Raw genomic sequence first — 15368 nt, forward strand, 5'->3', positions numbered from 1 at the left:
GAAGAGGATCACACCCATCACAGTGACATGAGCTATTAAAGGTTTTATCCAGAATATGAAAAAGGATTTGCTGAGCAAGCGTCAAGATAAGTAAGTGATCGCCCTGCCATGCACTTACGTGGTGCTGCTGCCGCCATGTTCTCCGAGCCTCTCGTACTGACTGGCTCTAGGGACAAAGCTGTTGATGATCCCTGGGGGGCTCTCCTCAGTAGGACTGTTCTCTGTGGAGCTGTAGTCATTGTATGTGTCATTTCTCAGCCTGGTGGTAGCCATGATTCCTACACCAACAAAAGTGGAGAAAGTTTAAAAGTCTATCGCCTAGATCTGAGAAAAGTTACCTATGTACTTAAAGGGGTTTTCTGGGATTGTCACATAACAACCACATCATAGGTCCATCGCTAGTCCACATTAGTCATGTGACCGCTGTATACTATTCTATTCACAGAAATCATTCTTTTCTGGAAACCACCAAAAAAAAACAAAAAAAACCCCACAGATTTCTTGAAAACAAGTATTGCGCCTTTAATAATACACACAGAAGAGGCTTCCATAACACACTAACCTTGTTGAATATGTCATAAATAGTATACATTATAGGAAGTGAAACCTACAGAAGCCAAAAAATTGGGCAAAACCAATGGATGAGAGGGGATAATACGGCATATTGCAGAACCCTACTGTATAACGTGTCCACCACGTCCCTGCAGCGGTAAGGCTGGTTTCACACTACGTTTTTGCAATCCATTTTTTTTCATCCGTTTTTTGCAAAAACATGTATTTGTGTGCATCCGTTTTGATCAGTTTTTCCATTGACGGATCCTTTTTTTTTTTTAACAAACACAAAAACGTAGCTGACCCTACTTTTGTGTCTGTTAAAAAAAAATTTATCCTTTTTTATCTGTTTTCTTTTTTACAATGGAAGTCAAAGGAAAAACGGATCAAAAGCGATGCACACAAATGCAAAAAAAAACAAAAAAACAAAAAGGGATTGCAAAAACATAGTGTGAACCCAGCCTTACAGACGCCTTGTATAACAGTAGCTACCTATCGTACTGTGGATCTATGCAAAGTGTGAACATACAACAGCGACTGTTTATTCTTCACTGTTTAGCCGATGTACCGAAGCAGTCCGGCTGGCTTACACAAATGTATTACAGCAATATCCCCATCTCACCTAATATACTTGTAGGGCTCACCAAGGTAAAGGGAATCTGTCAGCTAGAATTCAGGTTCCAACATGCTGAGACTGTTAGGAGACACATGGTACCTTTCCTATATCCAGCTGTGCTTTCCTATAGAGAAATGCTTTCATTCTCTGGTACAAAGAGTCAAAGAGGCGGTCCCAAGCTCCTGAATAGCTGCAGCAGGATGCCTCCTCTCTCTCTCCCCCCCTTGCTTGATTGACATCTGGGTGGAGATTTATCAAACATGGTGTAAAGTGAAACTGGCTCAGTTGCCCCTAGCAACCAATCAGAGTCCACCTTTCATTTTCAGACAGAATACACCACTTCCTGCCGGACATACAGAAACTGATAAGTACTGGAAGACTATAGATTTTTAAATAGAAGCAAATTACAAAGCTATATAACTTTCTAAAACCAGTTGATTTAAAAAAATTTTTTGCTGGAGTACCCCTTTAATTATGCATTTTGCAATTCATATAAATACAACATGGAGCCTTAGTACTGTTGTACAGTAAAGCGCCACCAAGATGTTAACCTCTATGCAAATTTCAAGACTTAAAACATCCCCTCCCCCCTCACTAAACCTTCCCGGCAATTTATTGTCTCCATTAGATGAGCTGAGGCTTTCAGAGCGCGGCTATTACTGCTAATATCAAAGCCTGAGAGCACTCGCTGTACCACTAGCTAAGATCTAATGCACAAAGCAACAATGTCCGACGACACTGATCCATCTGCTGGAGAGAGAGAGTATGAATGTATAGGCTGGGCATGCAAGGTAGAGTACAGGTCCGCCCACAGCGGCCTATGGGCACAGTATTATGGACCAGGAGAAGCAGTTTTTTATGGTAGAGTAACCAAAAAAAAAATCTTGCCGATACCAATACCAAAAAAATTGGAGTGAACTATAGCAGAAATCCAATGCGGCACACAGACGGTCAAAGATTTAAAGTGTCACAGTCGTTTTTTTTTTTTGTTTGGTGTATTTTTTTGCGGAAACCAATAGTACAGGTGATTTTAAGAAACTTTGTAATTGGGTTAATTAGGCAAATATGCCATTATCTGCATTCATAAAGACTTTCCCCAGCCCCCCCCCCCCCCCTCCCTCCTCTCTCTCACTCACTGCTCATTTTTAGGAAATCTCGACTATTTTACATCAGTCGAGCCCTGTGTAACCTATGGGGAGGGGAGGGGGAAGAGGGAGGAGGGAGATTAGTCACCAGCAGAGAACAAAGGAAAGCCGGTATTTAGAGGTCAGAGAGGTCAGTGCTGGCTTCAGAGGAGATAGCCCAATGATGCAGCTGTAAATTAACTCTTTGTTGTCCTGTTTTGGTGCCTCATCTCCCTCCACCCCTCCCCTCTCCATAGATAACCATGAAGACAGGGGGGAGAGCTTCAAACTGCTTTTTCATGATACAAATGTATTTTTCTGCTAATAAACCCAATTACAAAGTTTCCTAAAATCGCCTGTACTATTGATTTCAGCAAAAAAAAATGTAAATGACAGTGACACTTTAATTTATATGAACATATTTGGGTCAATATCAAAAAAATTTTTGCTTTGTAAAATTACAGTCTATAATATCCTATTCCATCCTATTGTCACACACTCTCTTGTAGAATAGAGGGGGAAGAGTGGACCAACTACCAATCTACACAAATATTTAGTACATCCCAGGATTAACCTTTGAACTGGTCTTATTTTTTTCTACTCCATTGCAGCTCATTAAAAACATTGGATTTCAGATCTTCATCTTTTACAGCTGCGGATACATATGAAAGTGTATACAGAAGAGATATACGGCATCCTCAGGTAAGCAGCACTGCAATACACTCTCATATTAGATGGGACCTGTCCACCTGCTGTACTGATCTCCATATAAATCAGTGATATACACAAGTACAGGCCACAGAGCAGACATCCAGGACACGTCAGTCCTGGGGATTGCACAATCTGAGACTTTTGCACTTCATATAAGGAACATGAAAACCAGAGTGACCTCATAGAGAAAGCGCAAAGTCAGGAGATCATAATAGTGCTGCACAGCAGAACAAAAGGCATATATATATATATATATATATATATATATATATATTACCACACCGACCCCAGAAGACATCATGAGTCACAAGCAACTATTCTGGTTTAAAGGAATAGTGCATGTAAAACTGACATGCTAAATTATCCCCTATAAGCAAGATGGGGGTCCGACTGCTGGAACCCCACTAATAAAAAAAAAAAACAGAGGTCACATGTTGTTCAGGTTGTTTCTGCCTCAAACAGCTGTGGTAACCAACCTGTTGCTTTCCATCTGCTGCAAAAACTACAACTGCCAGCATGTATGAACAGGCATCAGTTGTCCAGGCATGCTGGGAGTTGTAGTTTTTGCAACACCTGGAGAGCCATAGGTTGGAGACCACAGCAATAGAGAATGAATGAAGCAGCAGCTGACTGTGTGAACTGCTGCACCACTCCACTCCACTCAAACATAACTTTTCATATGTTGCTGCCCCTGGTGAGACTAATAATTCCTTCCATATGTGTTACTATCTATTCAGTCTCCTTCCCCCAGATCTAGGCTGCTACTTTCTGCTGAGAACACAAAAAAACTGTGTGTGAGCTTTTCTCTTAGTCTCCCCCCCCCCCTTCCTTCTTAGACAGCTGGTTAAAACAAGTCCCTGGCAGGCTTTATCTGTAACTTTGTAGTGCTGGGAGGGTTAATCTGAGGTAAAGTAGCTGATTAACTCACTGTGATTATCCCTCCCAACAGTACAAAGAAGCTACAACATTCCAGATACAGCCAGCCAGAGACTTGTATACATGAGCCATCTATGGGAGGGAGGGGGGAGAAAAGCTCACATACAGTTTTTGTGTGTTTAGCAGAAAGCAACAGCTACTTTATTTGTACATTCTTCAATGGTAATATGGTGTATACCCCATTATTGTTGGTCCTGTGTTTGGACCTTTGTATTGTTGGTTTGTTCTGTTTAAAAAAAAAAAAACTGATAGAAGATTGAATAAACATATATTTAAGAAAGCAACAGCTTAGGGCTGGGGGAAGGAGACTGAATAGATAATAGAGTAAGGAATGAATGGTTAGTCTCACCATGGACAGCAACAGATGAAAAGTTATGTTTGAGTGGATTACCTCTTTAGGCTGGGTTCACACTACATATATTTCAGTCAGTATTGTGGTCCTCATATTGCAACCAAAACCAGGAGTGGATTAAAAACACAGAAATGATCTGTTCACACAATGTTGAAATTGAGTGGATGGCCGCCATTTAATGGCAAATATTTGCTGTTATTTTAGAACAACGGCTGTTATATTGAAATAATGGCCGTTATTTACCGTTATATGGCGGCCATCCACTCAATTTCACCATTGTGTGAACAGATCCTTTCTGTGTTTTTAATCCACTCCTGGTTTTGGTTGCAATATGAGGACCACAATACTGACTGAAATATACGTAGTGTGAACCCAGCCTTAAATTGTCACTGTCATTTTTTTTTTTTTTTTTTTGCACAACTCAACAGTCCAGGCGATTTGAAGAAACTTTGTAATTGGGTTTATTAGCCGAAAAATGCATTTTTATCATGAAAAAGCAGTTTGAAGATCTCCCCCCTGTCTTCATGGTTCTCTTATGGAGAGGGAAGGGGTTGAGGGAGATGAGGCACCAAAACAGGACAACAAAGAGTTAATTTACAGCTACATCGCCGGGCTATCTCCTTTGACATCAGCACTGACCTCTCTATACCGGCTTTCATGCAGCTCCCGCTGTGAAATCCTTTGTTCTCTGCTCACGACTAACCTCCCTCCTCCCCTCTCCATAGAACAGACAGGACCCGACTGATGTAAAAGAGTTGAGATTTCCTGATAATGAGCAGTGGATGAGAGAGAGGAGGGAGGAGGAGGGGACCTGGGGAAAGTCTTTTTGAATGCAGATAATGGCAGATTTGCCTAATAAACCCAATTACAAAGTTTCTTAAAATCGCCTGGACTATTGATTTCTGCAAAAAAAAAAAGAGGGTCCAGCTGTTGCAAAACTACAATTCCCATCATGCCTCTATAGCCAAAGCTTTGCTGGGGCTGTCCAGGCATGATGGGAATTGTAGTTCTGCAACCGCTGGAGGGTCCCAGGTTCCCCATCCTTGGTCTCTAAAGCAGTGTCTCCTGCTGCTGCAAAACTACAACTCCCAGCATGCCATACCAGTCACAGAGCTGTCAGAAGCATCAGCCCAGTTGCCTGTCTACTGTATAACCCCTCTTCCCCAGTATGTACATGCCTGCCATGATATTACTCCTCTGAATAGTAGGATAAACCCAACAATATTGACCCTTTCCTGCCCCCGTACTAATACTGCTGTCCTAGCACCCATAAAACTGACCCTCACCGGCCCCCGTACTCATATAATTGCTATAATGACATCCATATCATAATATTGACCCTCGTCTGCCTCCGTACTAACCTGATTGCTGTCCAGCTAGCAATCCTGATCCTTACCTACCTGCGGACTGATATCGCTGCCATAGTAATAAACCAATAATATTGACCCACGCTCGTCCCCGTAGTGACGTCACCGCCACCTGTAATAACACTGACCCGGCACACCTCGGCTGTGTCCTCCTCACACACTTCCTGCTCCTCCGCTCTGTCAGCTTCTCATCGTTACCTCCAGCGGCTCACACTACAGTCACGTGAGGCGGAGGTCAGCTGATTATCGTCATGACAACTGCATGATGTCCCTTTTTTTTCCTTTTCTTTGTGCTTTGAAAAAACTTTATTGCTCTCCTTACAATGAACAGCTTACTTGCTTATGGCTATGTAATTCCTATAATCTCTAATAAATTCTATGGCTGATATATTTCTTTCAAAGTGTGAACATACCCTTACAGATTTTAGGCGTTTTTAACCATTTCCTGATTTGTCAAGTTATCTATACAGTACAGTATATATTTTTTAAAGGGTCACTGCCATGATGCATTTCCACATGGTCCCTTTATTTTATGAGTCGATCACAATGACACCAAATTTATATACTTTTTGTTATGCTTGACCACCTAAACACATTTAAAATAAAATAAAAAAATGTTTTGCATCGCCGTATACTGACGGAAAAAAAGCCGGTTCTTGCCAAGAGAGGGCATAAAATTACTGCCCCAGCTGCCCTATAAATAGGCTCTCAGAGGCTACTTTTGGGTAGTGCACCTCTTGGTTGGAGCAAGGCTGTATTTTCTACTAGATATTGGAAGGCATGTACCTAGGCCGGGGGATGGCACTAACTGCTAGGAATCAAGGTGGCAATATTTTTTTTTAACCCTTCATTGACTCTCTCATTACTGGAGAGGACTGGAGATTACGGATGAGGATTTGGCCTGGCACCCTCCCCCACTACATCTACCTAACTAAAACTAGTACTCCCACTACTTTTGCTACTACCACCCCCACTCCTGATACTATTACTCCCATTACTATGGCTACTACTACCCCACTCCTGATACTGCTACTCCCACTACTACTGCTACTACCACCCCCACTCCTGATACTACTACTCCCATTACTATGGCTTCTACTACCCCACTCCTGATACTGCTACTCCCACTACTACTGCTACTACCACCCCCACTCCTGATACTACTACTCCCATTACTATGGCTACTACTACCCCACTCCTGATACTGCTACTCCCACTACTACTGCTACTACCACCTCCACTCCTGATACTACTTCTCTCATTTTTTTATCTAATTTATGATGTATTTTCCAAAGCGGATTGATAAAATACAGCAATGGTATAGTGGTATAGTTTTATAGATTGGGTTGTTACGAACGTGGCGATACCAAACAAGTAAAGGTTTCGTGTTTTTGAAATGGTTTTATGTAACGGTTTATTGAATACAGGGAATGTAATGTATCTTTATTATTAGGGGGGGGGGGGTGTTTTGTGTTTGATGCAAACTTTTTTTTTTTCTTTTACTTTTACAGTAGTGTACATTACTGATACAATACATTGCACCACTACTGTATATGTCAGCATCATGCTGGAAGGCAATCTGCACAGCCATGCATCTGGCATAAGCCATGCGTCTGGCATACAGTGGTTTGCAATAAATTAGAATATCAACAAAAAAAAAAAAATTTTCTTCAGTATTTCAATTCAAAAAGTGACCTCATATATTCTATAGAGTCGAGAGTAAACTTTTTCAAGCGTTTATTTCTGTTAAGGTAGTTTCACACGTACCGTATCGCAGCTGATTTTCTGCTGAGGATTTGCAGCAGATTTGACTAAATGAATGAACACAGCATTAAATCCGCACTGTAAAATCCGCTGCTGATATGCTGCGGATCCGCAGCGGGTTTTACAGTGCGGATTTAACGCTGTGTTCATACATTTAGTCAAATCTGCTGCGGGTCTGCAGCAGAAAATCTGCTGCGATACGGTACGTGTGAAGCTACCCTTAAAGTTGATGATTATGGATTACAGCCAAGAAAAACCCAAAAGTCAGTATTTCATAAAATTAGAATAATTATCCCAAAACACCTGCAGTGGCTTCCTAAGTGTTATTAAAGGTCCCTGATGGTGCGTTTATACAGGCAGATTTATCTGACAGATTTTGGAAGCCAAAACCAGGAATGGATTTAAAAAGAGGAGAAATCTAATAAGTCTTTCCTTTATGACCTGCTCCCTGCTTATGGTCTGTGCCTGGCTTTGGCTTCAAAAATCTGTCAGATAAATCTGCCTGTGTAAACGCACCATTAGTCTGGTTCAGTATGCAACACAATCATGGGGGAAGACTGCTGACAGATGTCCAGAAGGCAGTCATTCACACACTCCACAAGGAGGGTAAGCCACAAAAGTTCATTGCTAAAGAAGCTGGCTGTTCTCAGAGTGCTGTATCAAAGCAGATTAATGGAAAGTTGAGTGGAAGGAAAAAGTGTGGTAGAAAAAGGTGCACGAGCAACCGGGAGAACAGCAGTCTTAACAGGATTGTAAAGGAAATGCCATTCAAAAATTTGGGAGAGATTCACAAAGAGTGGACTGCTGCTGGAGTCAGCGCTTCAAAAGCCACCACATCCAGATGTCTGCAGGACATGGGCTACAAGTGTTGCATTCCATGTCTCACTCCTGACCAATAAACAACACCAGAAGCGTCTTATCTGGGCCAAGGAAAAGAAGAACTGGACTGGTGATCAGTGGTCCAAGGTGCTGTTTTCAGATGAGAGTAAATTTTGTTTTTATTTGGAAATTCAAGGTCCCCGAGTCTGGAGGAAGAGTGCAGAGGCTGTACACAATCCAAGCTGCTTGAGGTCTAGTGCGAAGTTACCACAATCAGTGATGGTTTGGGGAGCCATGTCATCTGCTGGTGTAGGGTCACTGGGTTTCATCAACACCAAAGTTAACGCTGCCGTCTACCAGGACATTTTAGAGCACTTCATGCTTCCCTGTGCTGAAAAGATTTTTGGAGATGGAATTTTCATCTTTCAGCAGGATTTGTCACCTGTCCACACGGCCAAAAGTACCAATCCCTGGTTTACTAACCACAGCATCACTGGGCTTGATTGGCCAGCAAATATCGCCAGACCTTAAAGTGTCACTGTCGTTAAAATTTTTATTGCAGAAATCAGTACAGGCAATTTTAAGAAACGTTGTAATTGGGTTTATTACCCGAAAAATGAATTTTTATCATGAAAAAGCAGTTTGAAGCTCTCCCTCTGTCTTTATGGTTTTCCTATGGAGAGAGAAGGTAAAGGCAGCAAAACAGGACAACAAAGAGTTAATTTACATTCACATCATGGGCTCTCTCCTCTGCAGTCACCACTGACCTCTCTGATCTCTGAATAGGGCTCTGAATAGCTCCCCCGCTGTGCAATCCTTTGTTCCCTTTCGTCCCATTGGCATCACAACATATGGGGTATATTCGCCCCTGCGAGCCCCTGGGACGAAGGAATATTTAATGAAAAAAACTGAATAAATCTTTAATCCCCTCCTCCAGGTGGTATAAATAGGCTCCACCTCCCACAAACACCAGTCTTTTTTTGCTTCGCATCTGTTAGCCCTAGGGGACGTTTGTCCCTCCTCCTTATTAGTTCAGTTACCTGTGTGTTTTTCTTTCAGGATTGCTGCTGCTTCGCTGGATCCTGTTCAGGTAGTATGTTGGGACTAAGAGTATGCCTCTGAGAGTCCTGTTACCCATCTTAGCTCTGTTTGCTCGTGTAAGCGCTGTGTAGCTTATCCGAGCCGAGTACTTCCGGTTTTCGGCTGTGGAACGCATCTTGCGTTCCACCGCGCCGTCAGTGTGACGTCACTTCCGGGAGGCGGGTCCGGAGCACGCTCCGGCCTCTCGGAGGTATTTAAACAGGCCTGGAGAGAGGAGGAATGCTCTCCTCTGACTGTGTGCTGGTCTGAGTTCTGAGTAATCCTGCTGCTATTCCTGTGCGGTGAGCTAGATTCATCTATCTGCATAGTAAGTGCGTTGCTGCCACCAGGTGGCAGTTTTTGGTATTGCAGTAGCAGTTTGTATAGGAGCTATACAAGTACATTCATTACTGCTATTAATGGTGATTTTTTTCTCCAGATGTCTGAGATGGATACCAGCCCTGCGGGCAAAAGGGTCGCCAAGAGAAAACACTTCACTTGTGCAGACTGTGAAACTCCATTACCGGACGGCTATGAATACCGTACGAGGACATCTGATTCAGATAAGACTCATGAGGTTTTTTCTTCTGTATAGTTATGTATACCTATATATATTGCAGTACGATGTGCTTCTTGCCGACCTAAACCTAATGAGGAACCGGATGTGCAAGACGTGGTGGTATGGGTCAAGGACTATGTCCAAAAGTCTCTTGCGGTTAGTGAGTCTCGCCGCCCTTGTGCCAAGAAGAAGTCTAAAAGGAGCATTTCTCCTTCTACTTCTCAGCCTGTGAGTATTCTTACGGCTGTACATAGAGTTATTGAGAAATATATGTGTATATATATAGTTATATATATATGTATATATGTTCTTGTATCTTACCTTAGGGTTCTGAGTTGACTGTCATTGACGAGGCTAAATCATCTTCGTCGTCAGAATCCTCTTCTACTTCTGAAGACGAGAAGGAGCTGTTTAAGGGGTATTTTACAACTGACAGCATTTACAAGCTGCGTAAAGCTGTTCAGGCTGAGATACACCCTGAAGAATTAGAAGAGGATAAGGGCTCGTCCTCCTCTAGAAAGCCCAGGGCTTTTTCTGTAGGAGAGACTTCTCTATCTATGCTTCAAACAGAATGGAAGAAACCGGAAAAAGCTCCGGTTCTAAGTAAGAGGTTTAAGACCTTATATGTTCTTAAAGAAGAGCAATGTAAGGAATGGATGGAACCTCCGAAGGTGGACACGGCCATTGCCAAGCTATCTAAGCGTACTGTGCTGCCTGCAGAGGATGGATCCAACCTCAAGGATCCTATGGATAGAAGAGTAGAGGTGGCTCTAAAAAGATCTTATACGGCAGCGGCAGCCCAAGGGGCAGTCTCTATATCTTCATTCGAGGTTTCTAGAAGCCTACGAAGGTGGCTGGCCAAGGTCCAAGAAAATTTGGAGTCTGGAGCGAGCAGGGACAAGGTCCTTCGCTCCTTCAAGAAGGTCAATATGGCCATAGATTTTCTGTGCGATGCGGCGTCCCAAGGTACCAGGTTAGCATCTAAGTCTATGGCGCTATCGACCGCGGGTCGAAGAGCGCTATGGCTGAAACCATGGTTTGGGGATGCCAATTCCAAATTTCAACTCTGTAACATGGAGTTTCAGCCAGGCAGACTGTTTGGCTCGGAGCTTGACAAGCTCATGGAGGAGATGTCCGACAAGAAGGGGAAGTCTTTACCCCTTTCCTACAAGAGTCGTGACTCCTTTCGTAGAGCAAGGTCTCCTCAACGAGGCAAGGGGAGATATCAGTATAGAGGAAGAGGACGAAATTATCCCAGAAGAAATCCCGGAAAGCAGCAGGGCAAGGACACCAAGAAGCCCGACTTCTGACGCCAGAAGCATCCCGGTGGGGGGGCGTTTGAGTTTATTCCTTCCTGCATGGGAAAAGCTAATAAAAGATCATTGGGTGTTGAACATTATTCGAGAGGGTTACGTTCTTCATTTGTCTCCCCTTCCTCCCCCAAGATTTCTGCTTTCAAGAAATCTAAGACCAGAGAAACACGTGGTCTTGGAGAAAGAGATTCTTCACCTCTTATCTATAGAAGCACTGGAAGAGGTTCCCCTGTCCGAGGTCGGTCAGGGTGTTTACTCCCCAGTGTTTCTAGTGCCGAAGCCATCCGGAAGGTGGAGGCTTATTATAGATTTGCGATTTCTAAACAGATTTATCGTAAAAAGGAGGTTTCGCATGGAAAACATAAGATCCGTGAAGTCGATTCTCCAGGAGGGAGATTTCATGGCCACGATAGATCTGCAAGACGCATATCTTCATATTCCGATTCTGAGGGCTCACAGGAGATTCCTAAGAATCGCCATCCAACTCCAGGGAAAGGTAAGACACCTACAGTTCAGGGTTCTTCCATTCGGAATAACCTCGGCGCCCTTTGTTTTCACAAAGGTTGTGTCAGCCATGATGGTTCTGTTCCGTTTACAGGGGATAAAGATCATCCCCTACCTGGACGATTGGTTGATTATGACTCAGACTCAGGATCTTCTGAGAGTGCAGTTGAATTATGTCCAGGACATTCTTCAACAGTTGGGTTGGCTTATCAACCTAGAGAAGTCAGACCTAGTTCCATCCAGGACCAAGATTTTTCTAGGATTCCTAGTAGATTCTGCTCAAATGAGACTGTTCCTCTCAACTCCAAGACTTACACGCATCCAAGCGGGAGCTCAATTCCTTATCCCTCCTCGGCAAGTATCTGTAAGAACTTTAATGCGATTCCTGGGTCTCCTCACGTCAGCAGCGGACGCTGTGCCATGGGCCTTATGGCACATGAGATATCTTCAAAGAGAGACATTATCGGTTTGGAATCGGACACTAGAGGATTTGGATGCAATGCACGTCCTGTCTACCCAGACAAGACAGTCCCTAATGTGGTGGAGAGATGTCAATCATGGAATTTCAATTTCAGAACCACATTGGGTAACTATAACGACGGATGCATCAGGAACAGGTTGGGGAGCCCATCTGTCGGAGAGAACAGCTGCAGGTACATGGAATCAACAGGAGTCGGCCCTTCCTTCCAATGTGAGAGAACTCAGGGCAATTTATTTGGCTCTACTTCATGTTTCACCACTCATTTTTCACACTGCAGTCAGAATCAGGACAGACAACATAGCCTGTGTCGCCTACATAAACAAGCAGGGAGGTACCAGATCCCCTGCTCTACTCAAGGAAGTGGAGAAGATTTTTTGCTGGGCAGAAGCCAGGCTAACCAGATTGTCAGCAATCCATATCAGAGGTGTCCACAATACCTTGGCGGATCGACTGAGTCGAGGCCTTACAGTTCCAGGAGAATGGTCTCTCTCGAGGAGAGTGTTCATTCAGTTAACCCAGAGATGGGGGGTTCCTCAGATAGATCTTATGGCATCAGCAAGCAATGCCAAACTGAGGAATTTCTGTTCCCTTTACAGGGCAGACAATCCAACAATAGTGGATTCAATGACAATCCCATGGACATATCAACTGGCATATATATTTCCGCCAATAGCAATGATTCCCAGAGTTCTGACGAAGATCAGACTGGATCAAGCGTCAGTGATAATAGTAACCCCCTTCTGGCCGAAGAGGTCATGGTTCACCCTACTCATGAACATGAGCCAGGGAGAATTTTGGAGGTTACCCCTGCACCCAGATCTGATATCCCAGGGACATCACCTGTGCAGGGATCTAGCCAGCCTCAGCTTAACAGCTTGGAGGTTGAGGGGACCATATTAAATTCGGGGTTTTCGGAAAGGGTACTGCAAACCCTTTCCCATGCTCGTAGTGATGCCACCAATAAAGCCTATTCTCGTATCTGGAGGATTTTTCAAGTCTGGTGCGCTGGCAGAGGTATTGATATACAGAAACCGTCGATTCCACAGTTATTGGAATTTCTACAGGAAGGTTTCGACAAGGGGCTGAAGCCTAACTCCATCAAGGTGCAGATTGCAGCCCTTTCTGCTCATCTAAACTTCCGTTTATTTCAGTTTATTGACATTAAGAACTTTGTCAAAGCCATAACCAGATTAAGGCCTAATCTGGCAAGACAGGTAGACACTTGGGACCTGTCCTTTGTTTTGAGAAGATTGTGTCTACCTCCGTTTGAGCCTTTAGAGGAAGGGGAGTTGAAATTTCTCACTTTTAAGGTCGCCTTCCTATTAGCCATCACCTCTGCCAAGAGAGTTGGAGAACTGCAAGCCCTCGGCTCCACTCCGCCTTACGTAGTTTTTTCTCAGGATAAGGTTATCCTGAGATTTCTTCCAGGTTTTCTTCCGAAAGTGGCGTCATTTTCTAACATTAACCAGCAGGTAGTGTTACCAGTGTTTTCACCAGCAGGCTCGTCTGAGGAGAACTTGGACCTATCTCTGTTGGACGTTTCTCGAGCAATCAGAGTGTATCTCGAAAGAGTAAAGGAGTTCCGTAAAGAGGAAAATTTTTTCATCTTATTTGCAGGAAGAAACAAGGGGAAGAAGGCTTCAAAACCTTCTATTTCCAGGTGGATCTGTGATACTATTGCTTGGTGCTACTCATCTGCAGATCGGGATCCACCAGAGTTTACCAGAGCTCATTCTACAAGAGCGGTGGCCTCCTCCTGGGCGGAGCGTGCCTCCGTTTCCCTGGAGGACATTTGCCAGGCAGCAACCTGGTCTTCACTTACGACGTTTGTTAGACATTATAGGTTGGATTCTTCTTTTTCATCGAGAACGGCATTTGCAAAATCCGTTCTTAATGCGGCTGTAATTGATAACCCGCCCATTGGGGAGCATACTTGCTAATTCCCCATATGTTGTGATGCCAATGGGACGAAAGGGAAGCTAAAATTATAAAGTTAATTTGTTTTCCCTAAGACCCATTGGCATCACAAGACTCCCTCCCTTGTTTGTGATGCGTTATAATTCGACTGGTGTTTGTGGGAGGTGGAGCCTATTTATACCACCTGGAGGAGGGGATTAAAGATTTATTCAGTTTTTTTCATTAAATATTCCTTCGTCCCAGGGGCTCGCAGGGGCGAATATACCCCATATGTTGTGATGCCAATGGGTCTTAGGGAAAACAAATTAACTTTATAATTTTAGCTTCTCGGCTCTCAGCTGCCCGCTAATCTCGCTCCTTCCCCCTCCCCTCTTCATAGAACAGACAGGATGCGACTGATGAAAAAACAGTTGAGATTTCCTGATTCTGAGCAGTGAATGACAAAAAGGAGAGGAGGGGGGACCTGGGAAAAGGCTTTTTACATGCAGATAATGGCATATTTGGCTAATGAACCCAATTACAAAGTTTCTTAAAATCACCTGGACTATTGATTTCTGCAAAAAAATTTAACGACAGTGACTCTTTAACCCCTTAGAGAATTTATGGGGTATTGTCAAGAGGAAGACGAAAGACACCAGACCCAACCATGCAGACGAGCTGAAAGCCGCTATCAAAGCAACCTGGGCTTCAATAACACCTCTGCAGCTCCATCAGCTGATCTCCTCCATGCCACATTGCCGCATTGATGCCATGATTCATGCAAAAGGTGCCCCGACCAAGTATTGAGGGACTTTACTGTACAGACTTTTCATTTGGATCGACATTTCTGTATTAAACATTTTTTTTTTCAGTTGATTTTATGTAATTTTCTGAAATACTGACTTTTGGGTTTTTCTTGGCTATAATCCATAATCACTAACTTTACCAGAAATAAACACTTGAAAAAGTTCACTCTGTATGTAATGACACTTTTTAAATTGAATTACTAAAAAAAATTTTTTTTGTTGATATTCTAATTTATTGCAAACCACTGTATACATGGTATTCCCAGGGGCCTTCAATAGGCCAACGGGATTACCATGGAAACCATCAGGAGCTCAGACAGCGCCACGGGACATCACATTCACAGCTGCCGGAACCCGGTACATGCCGCTGTCATGATTTGACAGCGGCATACTAACAGCTGATCCCACGCTCTGCCACCACAGCATAAGTATCGGAATAAAGCCCATTAATGACCGCCGTTAAAAGGCGGATTGGTGGTCACTAATGG

General features: G+C 43.5%; 2 protein-coding genes across 4 annotated transcripts in view; one reads left to right on the forward strand and one right to left on the reverse strand.

The window, feature by feature from the left end:
• The window catches only part of LOC138790351 (proton-coupled amino acid transporter 1-like), a 62444-nt gene extending 56540 nt beyond the window's left edge, over positions 1–5904 (reverse strand). Inside the window, exons 1-2 of one of the 3 annotated variants that reach the window (XM_069969109.1) lie at positions 5796–5904; positions 119–278 (exon numbers count right to left, since the gene is read on the reverse strand). In XM_069969109.1, coding sequence (XP_069825210.1) covers positions 119–273 — 155 coding nt within the window. In that variant the 5' untranslated portion in view covers positions 274–278; positions 5796–5904. Of the gene's footprint in view, positions 1–118; positions 279–5652; positions 5718–5786 lie in introns of those variants that run through there. The other 2 variants (XM_069969108.1, XM_069969110.1) reach the window with 2 other exon arrangements.
• A 3675-nt stretch (positions 5905–9579) lies between these two features.
• LOC138772876 (lamina-associated polypeptide 2, isoforms alpha/zeta-like) lies at positions 9580–11190 on the forward strand. Its single transcript, XM_069953615.1, has 2 exons — positions 9580–9649; positions 9761–11190. The coding sequence occupies exon 2, from the start codon at positions 10438–10440 to the stop codon at positions 11188–11190; it is 753 nt and encodes a 250-aa protein (XP_069809716.1). The 5' UTR covers positions 9580–9649; positions 9761–10437.
• Positions 11191–15368: the final 4178 nt, after the last annotated feature.

Source organism: Dendropsophus ebraccatus, chromosome 1, assembly GCF_027789765.1.
Source record: "Dendropsophus ebraccatus isolate aDenEbr1 chromosome 1, aDenEbr1.pat, whole genome shotgun sequence".
In the NCBI taxonomy this organism is placed as follows: Eukaryota; Metazoa; Chordata; class Amphibia; order Anura; family Hylidae; genus Dendropsophus; species Dendropsophus ebraccatus.